Genomic DNA, 11659 nt, shown 5'->3' on the forward strand with positions numbered 1-11659 from the left:
GGGGCCGCGGCGCTGCGTTGCGCTGCGCTGCGGAGGCAGGGCCTACCTCGCCGGCTCCCAGGCGGTTTTAAGTGTGTGGCGCATTCGTGGTGGTTTGAGGTCCGGAGCTCTGACGGCTGAGGGAAAGGTGCACCCTTTCCCTTCCAGGAGTGCGGGGGGCGGTGGAAGCGAGCTCGTTCCGTGCTCCCAGCAGCATCTCGGCTGTGTTTCTCACCCTGCCTGGCTTTAGGTAGCCAGGGTGCTCTAGAGGGTTTCACACATCCACGTCCTTCTCCTTAATATTTGCTGTTCTCCTTGTCTTTGGCCCCCTGAATTTTTCTCGTTTTCTTTCCCCTTTTTTTCGGCTCAGCTGACAGTGGTGCGATTTCCGACAGTCGGGCAACTCACCTGGGCTTATCCCTCCCAAGGACGTAGGAGGTGTTGCATCGGCTCAGAGCTTCTCCCTTAAGCCTGTCTATATAGTGGTAGCTACTACGAGGTTACGTCCTTCTGGCTGAACGGCTTCGTGAGGTTACGGTGCCTGTTGTGGAGGTGATTGACCCCGCTGAGCCAGCGCAGCGGTTGCATCTGGTGGCACAAGGCCACGCTCGCGATGGTAGGTGCAAAAGTGTAGCATTTAGGTTTCCTTAAATAAATACATCCTCTTAAATAAATACATCCTCTTAAATAAATACATCATTGTGTATTGTAAATGCTTTATGAAAAATACATGCCTCTTCCGCAGCGTTCTGGGTGCGTGTTCTCCGTCGGTGTTTTAGCAGCGGGAGCAGCACAGCGATGGGGTAAGGCAGTCAGTCAGATCAGACGGTTCGAGGACGCGAGCAGTGCTGTATGGGAAGCGACAGGCTGTCAGGAATCGAGTGTACGTCGCTGGAAACGGACCAGTGACGTTTTTGACATTTTCGTTTATAAAAGGAATCTTTAGAGGAATTCAGCGAATTTTTTTTTTAAGGTTTTCTGTTCCGTATGTATTAGTTGGTTCTACACGCAATAGCTTACCTTGGTGATATTTCCTGCCCTCCTTTACCATCTGTTTTATTGTAAACTTTGTGGAATTGTGCATTTTATAAATTCTATAGTCTCCAGTTTTGGCTGAAGCTGGCTTTGCCTGGTCTGTGTACACACTAAAGGGAATGCCGTTTCCTGCTGCTATTTTTGTTATATTGTTTCTTAGGTCTTGAGACAATTCCTTTTGATTTAAATTGAATAGTTTTATAATTGTTCCGACTTGAAATTACTTTCAGCAGAACGCATGTTAGAAAATCTGAACCCTGATCTTAGCAAGTCTTGCTGCTGCTGTGTTTTTAACAATGTTTTTTCCAATAAGCAGTTTGCAGCTGTGAAAACACCAGTGAAGTTTGATGTCATAATACACGTGGTCATCCATAAATTTTGATGTTTGGACTGTGTGAAATTTTTGAAACCAATTTTGTTATTAAAAGGACATTATCAGGGCCTGTTCCTGATCCTCTGAGAGCTTTCCTTCCATATAGGTTTTATCTTTTGCATCTGGCATATCTGCATGTTTCTCCTCTAAATGTAGCTGAAATTAGCCGTATTGTTTTTGTTTCCTCATTTATTTGACAACAAGAGAAATATGACTAAAAATAGCAACTATTGATTCTGACTTCCCATTGTGGGAGAGGGCAAGTGGGGCCTCTTAAAACAAATGGGAACAGCAAATACGTTTCTGTTTCTGCCTTAACTATTTATGTAGAAAGCGTCAAGATTTTCTGCTTCTGCTGAAGTATTTGACAGCTTGATAACAAAATGTGTGTAATAATACAAATAACAGCCTGTGTTTCTGCTGTGGGGTTTGGGTTGGGTTTCTTTTTTCATTCCCATTTTGATTAGGGTTGTAACTGGTATGCAACATTCTTTCAGGGTACATCTGTACTGCTGCAAGTAGCATCGCTCAGGTAGAGGGAGCTTAAGCTAGCTCAGATACCAGAAACTATCTGGCTGTGGCACAGAGTTCAGTCCAGCCTTATCTCCTTGATGGAGTGAGGACAAGTTGGATCTTGGGTTCCTTACACTTTAGCTATTTGCTCTAATTTAAGAGAGCTGGTAAGCTGTTCTTTGTGAATATACTCTTGAATCACAGCATCATTTTGGTTGACGAGACCTTTAAGATAATCAAGCCCAACCGCTAACCCAGCACTGCCAGGTCATTACTAACCCTTGTCCCTCAGCACAACATCTACTTGTCTTCTAAACCCCTACAGGTCTGGGGACTCCACCACTGCCCTGGGCAGCCTGGGCCAGGGCTTCACAACCCTTTCTGTAAAGAAATCGTTCCTCAGGTCTAACCTGAACTTCCTCTGGCACAACTTGAGGCTGTTTCCTCTCATCCTGTTCCTTGTTACTTGGGAGAACAGGCTGACGCCCACCTCGCTCCAACCTCCTTTCAGGCAGTTGTAGAGAGCAATAACGTCTCCCTCCAGCCTCCTTTTCTCCAGGCTGAACACCCCCTGGTCCCTCAGCCACTCCTCAGCGCACTTGTGCTCCAGACCCTTCACCAGCTTCGTTGCCCTTCTCTGGACACGCTCCAGCACCTCAATGTCCTTCTTGGAGTGAGGAGCCCAGAGCTGAATCCAGGATTCGAGGTGTGGTATCGCTCTTCTGTTGCTACTCTCTGCTTCAAGGTGGCTTGTGAACATGGGCCGAGAGATTCAAGTAAGATCTTCCTCTTCTGTTTTGGAATATCTGAATTGGTATTTTGATTTGAAGCTGTTGACAAGGGGTGCCCAAAGCATTTGGAGTGATGTATTGAACAGCCAGAAACATAAAATACATCAGAACAGCTAAAAATTCTTTGAAGGAAAAAACCCCCAGTAACAAACAATTCTGTTGTAGTAGTCTGTATTTAAATAGGTTAAGTCTGCTGCTGGGAGTGTGTATTGATGGGGCTGGTCTGGGGTGTTCTTCGCAGCACATGAAGATAGTGTTACCAGAATTACCTCACCTTGGATTACCTCAGTCACTCACTTCAGATAACAGGAAAATGAACAGTAAATTCTTTGACATCAGTGAACGCGCATATAAAATAACTTCCCTCTGAATTTTCAGTCGTGGCTGAAGACACCAATCGAAAGACAAAGCACTATTCAATCAAATCATTACAAGCATGAAATAGTGACATGGGAAGCGTTCACCTGTCAGATTCTGATGTGTGGATTGCAGAGCCTTATCCACAATACTGCGTCACAACAGCCCGAGCATCTCTTATTCTTTAACCAGCAAAAGTTTGCCATTTAAACATGTGTTACCTCTGCTACAGGATCTTTAAATGGGTTGAAAGAGATTCTAGGTGACTGAGTGCAAGGCACCTGGAGTTATTTTTAAATTAATTTTTGTAATCTCATATAGCTTCTATGTTGCTGTAATACAACACTGTGTACTGAGACTTCAGCAAATTTTCCCAGAGGTCCTTCTTGCTGTTTGTAATTCAGAGAACGAGATGAGCCTGAGCATCAGCATGTTAAGTGTGTTGGGCCTGTCGATATGAGGTAGGTTAGAAAGCTTCATAAAGCCCAGTAGTCCTGGAGGCAGGAGAAAATGCCTTTTGGACAAGCTTAGCCTGGCATGATGGATGTTGCCTGATACCTTTCAAGAAGCAGTGAGGAATTAGTTTGGGTAATATTCTTGGGAGTTCAGGTAAATGTTGCTTTCCAAAGTGTTCAACTTTTTGCCCTCTAACCTATTCCTTACAGCACGAGGTGTAAGCAGTGGGAGCAAAAAAAAAGACTGGGTGGAGGAGCTGCCCAGCGGAAAAGGACCTGGAGGTGTTGGTCGACAGCTGACTGAATATGAGCCAGCAGTGTGCCCAGGTGGCCAAGGCCGCCAACGGCGTCCTGGCCTGTATCAGCACTAGTATGGCCATCAGGAGGAGGGAAGTGATTGTTCTCCTGTACTCAGCACTGCTGAGGCTGCGCCTCGAATACTGTGTTCAGTTTTGGGCCACTCACTTCAAGAAGATCATTATGGTGCTGGAGCATGTTCACAGAAGGGCAACAAAGCTGGTGAAGGGTCTGGAGAGCAAGTCTTATGAGGAGCAGCTGAGGGAACTGGGTTGTTTAGCCTGGAGAAAAGGAGGCTGGGAGGGGACTTTATTGCTCTCTACAACTGCTGGAAAGGAGGTTGGAGTGAGGTGGGCGTCAGTCTGTTCTCCCAGGTAACAAGGAACAGGATGAGAGGAAACAGCCTCAAGTTGTGCCAGAGGAGGTTTAGGTTAGATATCAGGAAGACCTTCTTTACAGAGAGTGTTGTGAAGCATTGAAACAGGTTGCCCAGGGAGGTGGTGCAGGCCCCATCCCTGGAGGTGTTGAAAAGCCGTGTGGATTTGGTGCTGAGGGCTGTGGTTTAGGGACCCTGGCAGTGCAGTGTCAACGGTGGGACCCGATGATCTTAGAGGTCTCTTCCAACCAGATGATTCTGCGATTTACAGGGCTAATGCTGTGTTCTTGAATGGTGGAGGAGTGTCATGCAGGTGGTTGAGAGTGTTCTGGGAGGGCCTTTGTTCTTGCCTGTAACCACAGAGGAGAAACTGGAGGATATTTTGAGGAGAACAAACCCACTATGCCTTGAACTTTCGTATGTTTTTCTGTCTGAACCAGTGCTGAGTTCCTCATGCTGTACTGATAGCCCGTCTGGACTGATACCTGTAAAACATGAACGTTTTGGCTTATTAAGAGGTATGGTCAGTGAGGTGTTGACTGACCAACCGGTGATATGCCACTTAGGCCATGGTGCAAAAATCCATAGTGAAGTATCCCATGTATTGACCATCCCGAGAGAGAGAGAGAGATGAGCGGGTATTAATTCAGTTTCCAAAACATCAGGATCAGTGTTTCGTTTAGTTCAGCTCTCACTGCTTCTAAAGAATACCTTGTTCCATAGATTTGTAATGCCACTGGTCACTTCAGGAAAGCGTGCATATTTTTCCTAGTTATTCAAAAATAATTTTCAATAATTGTATAACGTTAGTATGTCGAGCTATTAAGTTTGTTGTTTGTTTTTTTTTCCTGGTCAGGGCATGCATCTTCAATTCTATCAACATTACTGACTTCTTTTTGTACTGCTTGAATTATTGCTACTAAAACAAAAACAACAGGGCTAATGCTGTGTTCTTGAATGGTGGAGGAGTGTCATGCAGGTGGTTGAGAGTGTTCTGGGAGGGCCTTTGTTCTTGCCTGTAACCACAGAGGAGAAACTGGAGGATATTTTGAGGAGAACAAACCCACTATGCCTTGAACTTTCGTATGTTTTTCTGTCTGAACCAGTGCTGAGTTCCTCATGCTGTACTGATAGCCCGTCTGGACTGATACCTGTAAAACATGAACGTTTTGGCTTATTAAGAGGTATGGTCAGTGAGGTGTTGACTGACCAACCGGTGATATGCCACTTAGGCCATGGTGCAAAAATCCATAGTGAAGTATCCCATGTATTGACCATCCCGAGAGAGAGAGAGAGATGAGCGGGTATTAATTCAGTTTCCAAAACATCAGGATCAGTGTTTCGTTTAGTTCAGCTCTCACTGCTTCTAAAGAATACCTTGTTCCATAGATTTGTAATGCCACTGGTCACTTCAGGAAAGCGTGCATATTTTTCCTAGTTATTCAAAAATAATTTTCAATAATTGTATAACGTTAGTATGTCGAGCTATTAAGTTTGTTGTTTGTTTTTTTTTCCTGGTCAGGGCATGCATCTTCAATTCTATCAACATTACTGACTTCTTTTTGTACTGCTTGAATTATTGCTACTAAAACAAAAACAAACTGATGCTATGCTCCTTGGTTTACTTCATTCCTGTTGTTCTGAGAAGACATTGTATCTGAGACTAACTTCTTTAAGTTGTTTGTCTTGTTTCATCTGTCTTAATGCTGTAATTCAGCCAGTCCGTTTCAAGCCTATCTTTCAGTTTGGCAGCAGCAGGGGGAGTTGTGTAGCTTTATTTGGGGGCTCTCCTTGACCAGTACCAGAGTTAGTTGATTCTTAGCCCAGAACAAGGCTGTTTAGGCTCAACAATCAGCTCATGTTAGGAAATCTTGTACTTCTCTCTCTCGGTGAGCTAGAAGCACTATTCTGCAAGCTTTGCCTTGCTGCACTTCTGTAAAGCCCAAGTGCCACAGATGTACCTGCTAACAGTAAATAGTGACCAAGTTTATGTGTCCTGGGGCAGAAGCAGCTCAGGCCAATGGGACTCAAAGTCAGGAGGCTGGGAGGGGATGCTGGGCCATGAGCTGGTTCAGCCGCTTGCTCAGAGCTGGGCCAGTGCTAAATGCAGCCTGGGGCTTTGTCCAGTTTGGTCTTGAACACCCTCAGTGATGGAGGTTCTCGCACCTTTCTGGGTAACCCATTCTAATGCTTAATTATCTTCACAGTGAGATATTTTTCCTCACCCTGTCCCATGCTAATGTATTGTAGATTCCTTCCAACTGAAATATTCTATTCCATGGCCAGTGTCTGTCATACCCTTGCCATGCCCCTCTGTGAAGAGGCTGCCTCCTCTCACATTTCATAGTGTGCTTTGACACCTCACTTTGTCACCTACATATTCTATTGTAAAACAGGGAGGGGTTTGTTTTCCTACTGATTTCTTACTGAAGCCTCTGGCTGGATGTTTTTAGTCAGCGACACACACTAAATAAAATAGCATCAAATGTTCCTGTTTTTGGTAAGACCATTGCATTGGTTGTTCATGCCCAGTTTGTTCTCCCCTGTAATGTGCACACCCTTGTATTTCCTATAAGGAGCTGCTTTCTACATTACAAATCACAGAGTCACAGACTCATTTTGGTTGGAAGAGACCTCTAGGATCATCTGACCTTCCAGAAACTGTAGTCTCAGTTGCTCTTTGTATCTGTATCCTTATGTGGCAGCAAACATCTTGGGCTTTTTTTTGGTTAGGGAAGAAGTCAGTGTAGACAGTGAGTTTGAAAATGCAGATAGCATGGTAATGTGTCCATCTACTCGTAATATCTTATGCAGAAACTGATTTTTAAATTTAATCACTGTGCAATCTAGTATCACATTTGTCCAGTCTAGATTCATGGATTGTTTTGCACCTTTACATTTCTGTTGGTTTTACTTGCAAGTTAATTTAATCTTGTGCTGCACATAATATGTCACTGTGTTCCCACATGAATTTAAGATAAAAATACAATTTTCTATCTATCTGCCCAGCTTTTCTCTAGTGAAAATATGTGAGCGTATTGTGTTACTGCCATATAATTATTGCTGCGTTACATTTTTGGCATTTGTTGAATTAATCCCTCGCATACTTCCTCAAAATAAAAAATGTTATTTAGATAAGTTACTGACAAAATAAAATAAACCTTTTAAAATTGGTTTGCTATATGCACATGTGTAGGAAGAAGAGCGAGATGAGGATGCTGAAAGTGGAAAGAAGGTTATTAACCGGACCTTTCTTCCTCTTTACCAAATCACTGCTTTGTCAGAACAAGATGTGGAAGGAGTCCAAAAGTAAGTGGCAACGATAGCAATGCCAGAGCCAATATAATAACGAAATAAAAGTTATTGACTTTTATATTTGTTGTGCTGGTTACATCATTAGTCTTCAGTTAAATCATTGATATTTAATACGGTTCATGAAAGACAGGAAGAAATCTCAGATCCACTTTGTTTTACTGTATTTCCTCTATCTCTTGATTTTAATTTGACTCTTTTTTTTTCCCCCACTGATATTTCACGTTGATACGGTTTCTGAGTTTACAGTAGTATTAAACAGGCTGTAAATGAAACACGAACATGTAAATGAGAACAGGCCAATACTGATCTTTTTTTATAAGTCTCACTCGGTAACATTTTTGCTAAAACATTTAACATTCCAGACTGTAACGTGAGTTATTGAAAAATCAGAGCGGTTTTAGAAGTTCAGAAAGGGATGGAAAGCTTAAGAGGGTTTTTATTAGTAGGTAGCCATTATGGGGCACTGGGGAGATGGGAGGCAGCCAAAGACTTCGGCTGTAAGCCCATCTTACCTTCCCTGTAGCAACTCGCCCTTGTTATTAGTGCTTAATAGCAGCTCAATTTCAGAGTCCAGGAGATCAACCTGAGACTCTAGACTTATATTTTAAGGAAGGGATTTTTCAGAAGTGCCCAAATTATTTAGGAGCACTTGAGTCCACTGCCAAATTCTTACTGAATTGAAAGCCAAAGGGCTGGTCCACCGGACTAGTTCACAGGCGAAAGAATAAAAACTCGAACCTCGTCCCTCTGAATAGGTTAGCTATTTAATAGACATAAAATATTATTCCCGAAATATATTCCGTTGCTCCTATTTGTCACTGTTCTGAGGGAAAGAAGAGTTCTTCCTGGGATATTTTTTAAAAGAAAATTTGTTCCCATCAAATAATAATAGAAGAAATTCTTTTATTTACTGTTTTCTCTTGCACAATAGGCCTCTTATTTTAGAGAAGGCTGAGGCATGCAACTTACTGGAGCCTAAAATGTGCTTAATGATGCAATTTATTGTGAAACTTTCTCATTAAGATTACTAAGGAAAGCAGTGAAAGATCGTATGTTCCTTCTTAGTCTCAGCTGATCATGTACCTATTTATATATATATACGCTGTACGAGCGGGACACAAAGGATGTACTGCATCTGACTGAAAAGACGGTAGTTACAGGGTATTTTATGCACTCCTAAGCAGTTCAGCAGCAGCTTTGAAATGTTGTTAGTTTACCACAGAGCATCCTGTCGGTACACAAGAGCCACTTGAAGGCTGCAGCTACAGTTAGAACATCAGAATAGATCTGATTCTGTATGAGAACTGTGACGTCCTGCATTCCTGTCTGTCATGGAACAATGTACTGTTGTCCATCTCTCTAAGATCTGAGCACCTTCCATAGCGAAGAAATAGCAATCGTGATAACTGGGAAATCTAAATGCCCCATCATTCCCCAGTCATTTATAGATAGCGTTGTCAGAGACATGCCGTACAGAGTGCAGCATCAGAAAAATCTCAGTCGCCAAGGAGCTGATTGTGAAAACACAGAGTTGGCAGAAGCTGCAGAAAGAGAGGATATGGACTGTTTCAAACCTTGGAAAGTTCAGCTGGCCATGTTCCACGGCTATTTCAGTCCTCAGTTAAGTGTTTTTAACCGCCTTGCATGTGGGCAGCCATACAAATTTGTCATGCAGAACAAAGAAGTACATGTTTTAAACAGAACTGATTGGATAATATGCTTTACTTTGTTAGCTATTGCAGCTTCAATTAGAAAAAAGAAACCCATCTGATTTGACAGTTTATCTCCACTAGCATGGTGAAACCCCTGAAAAACTAATGATTGCCTATCGGTACATCTGAGATTAAAGCCCTTCTTAGGAAGGAATCAGAAGAGAAAAAAAAAGATTTGGCTCTTTTCCAGGGAACTGTGTGGTCACTGTGGTCACAGCTGGCACCTGTACCTATACCAGGTACAGGTAAGAAGCCAAAGCTGACTTTGCCGTAAAACGTAACTACCCACAGCGTGGCTGAGGTTGTACTGGAAGAACTGCACGCTGAAGCCTTAGCGCTGATCCCCTCTTCATGTGGATAAATGTGCACAATTATTATAGAAGACATAACTAATTCCGTGTTTGGATAGAGTAGACATAAATGTGTCAGCAACAGCATGGCCTCCTACAAGGGAGTGTATTTTTTTCATTAATTTTTCAAGTTAAAGGAAGTGGAAAAAGTTCCGCAGTGTGCCAGTAAAATAGGATGAGGCTCCTCTTAAAAGTCTTGTCCATTAGGAAAGTGGAATTTAAACTTCTAAATGTTTTAGCTTCTTTCAGTTATTTATGTTGTATTATTTACATTATTTTCAAATGTAATTTTTCTTCAGAGGCTACGTGAAAAATAATCTTGAAAGGGAAGCAACATCTTTTTAGTACTGTAAAATTATCTCAATCAGAGTGAAAGAGTGGGAGTAGAAAGTGGAGACTAATTGTTCCGTTCCATCCCACAAATCCCCTTCCTGAACAAACACTGATTTTTTTTTTCTCTGTGTATTTTCAATGTATTTTTCTTTGGTTTTTTTGCAATGCTTTATTTTTTTTATTTCGTTAATCATATCTGAAGATATTAATGTGATTGTTTTGCTCTGCAATTTCTTCTAGAAAGCTGGAAGAATTTCTGAATTTTAAACAATTAAAGACATCTTTGAAAGAAGCTATTTTACTCGATTATTATACTGCAGGATTTTGGTGGGCTAAAGAAATGGACTTCAATCTTGTGCAGCTCTCGGGATTCATGGGTCTATTAAATTTCCTGTTGGAGAACCTCCGTGGTAAGTATAATTAAAAATCATAAAATAAATATCTGAAGGGGAAGGCAAGAATATTTTCCAGACATTTTAATAAAGCAATATTTAATTACAGGTAATTGTAAAATGAAATATTTTCCTCTTGAATGTTGTTGTCTTATACCTTGTACCTGAAAATAATTCTTCTTGGCAGACATTAAAATTTCATCAGAGAGAACTTTTAGCAGAATATCCCTCATTCTTCGTTTGTAGAGTATGTGGCACAAAAGGGCCAGGTCCTGAAGAGACCTCATCTTTGCCTTGGTAAAATAAATAATAATTACAGTAGAATGAGAGCAAGGAGCTCCTAAATTCCAATTCCAGCTGTCTCAGCGAGTGACTCACTGTAGCCTTGGGCACATTTCTCTGCTGTTTCAGATAGTAGGTACATCCTGTAGCATTACAGCGGGTGAATTACATTTATTTTATCCTTGGAGGTCAACTTGCAGACAGCTTCCTATGTGGCAAATGTTTGCACTTCTGGCACAAAATTTATCCGTTAACTACAGACTGGTGTGGGACCTAAACTGGCATCACTGCCAAAGAGATGAAAAGTGACTATGAAAGATCCTGTGGCTATGAGGAAATTTGCAACGAAGTATGTAGCTTGGGTCTGGCGGGAACAAAATAGTCAGAAAAATAGTAGCAGCATCCTCTAAACCCCATTTTTCAGAGATCACAGGGCTTATTTAACATGCATTTTGAAGGTGATTATGCTGAGAAAAGTCCCTCCCAGAGGAAGAGGAAAGGACTCGGCAGTTACATTCAAAGAGAAGATAAATATTTAAAATCAAGCTCATAACAGTTATTATACTCTTTCATTGTAATTTAATTCAAGGGCCTTTCTGACTTGGAATTTTGACAGAATATGTACGTGCCTTATGATCATTGGAATTCCAGTTGTCCTTCCTGTCTCCAATGAGAAAGTATTGTAACATATGCTAACTATATTAATGTAACAATGGAGAAGAGTGGAAACATGTCAGAAATGAGTTTTGTGAGGCTGTGCGTAATGCCTGGGTACTAGATGGGCTGGTAGCACAACCCAGCTTTAAAGCTGCCTGACATTATTCAGGAACGGAATGTTAGTTGCATAAATCTTTGCCAAACTTTAACTCTTTAAGCTGAAATTTTCCATGGTGGTGTCTGCCTCTGATTAATTTTTATATATACAATTACAGCTAAAACTGTTCAATGGGTTTGCAGACAGAGATTGTGGGGAAAAAAAATATTATTTTGTGGGCCCCCCCCCCTTTTTTTTTAATTGCCCTAATACCCCTGTGATTTGAAGTCAATACATAAGTTTGGATAAGCAAGTGTTGTGAGTTTGCTTTTTGCTCTCCTGCTG

The 11659-nt window shown here is 41.8% G+C and overlaps 1 protein-coding gene across 1 annotated transcript in view; it reads left to right on the plus strand.

Annotated features, from left to right (window-relative positions):
- The first annotated feature begins 10136 nt into the window (after positions 1-10136).
- The window catches only part of LOC104499304 (chromosome unknown open reading frame, human C10orf107), a 39908-nt gene continuing 38385 nt past the window's right edge, over positions 10137-11659 (plus strand). The window contains exon 1 of the mRNA XM_010142793.1: positions 10137-10296. Within this exon, the coding sequence (XP_010141095.1) occupies positions 10227-10296 (70 nt within the window). The 5' untranslated portion in view covers positions 10137-10226. The remainder of the gene's footprint in view (positions 10297-11659) is intronic.

The sequence above is a fragment of the Buceros rhinoceros genome, unplaced genomic scaffold, assembly GCF_000710305.1.
Source record: "Buceros rhinoceros silvestris isolate BGI_N320 unplaced genomic scaffold, ASM71030v1 scaffold10429, whole genome shotgun sequence".
Classification (NCBI taxonomy): domain Eukaryota; kingdom Metazoa; phylum Chordata; class Aves; order Bucerotiformes; family Bucerotidae; genus Buceros; species Buceros rhinoceros.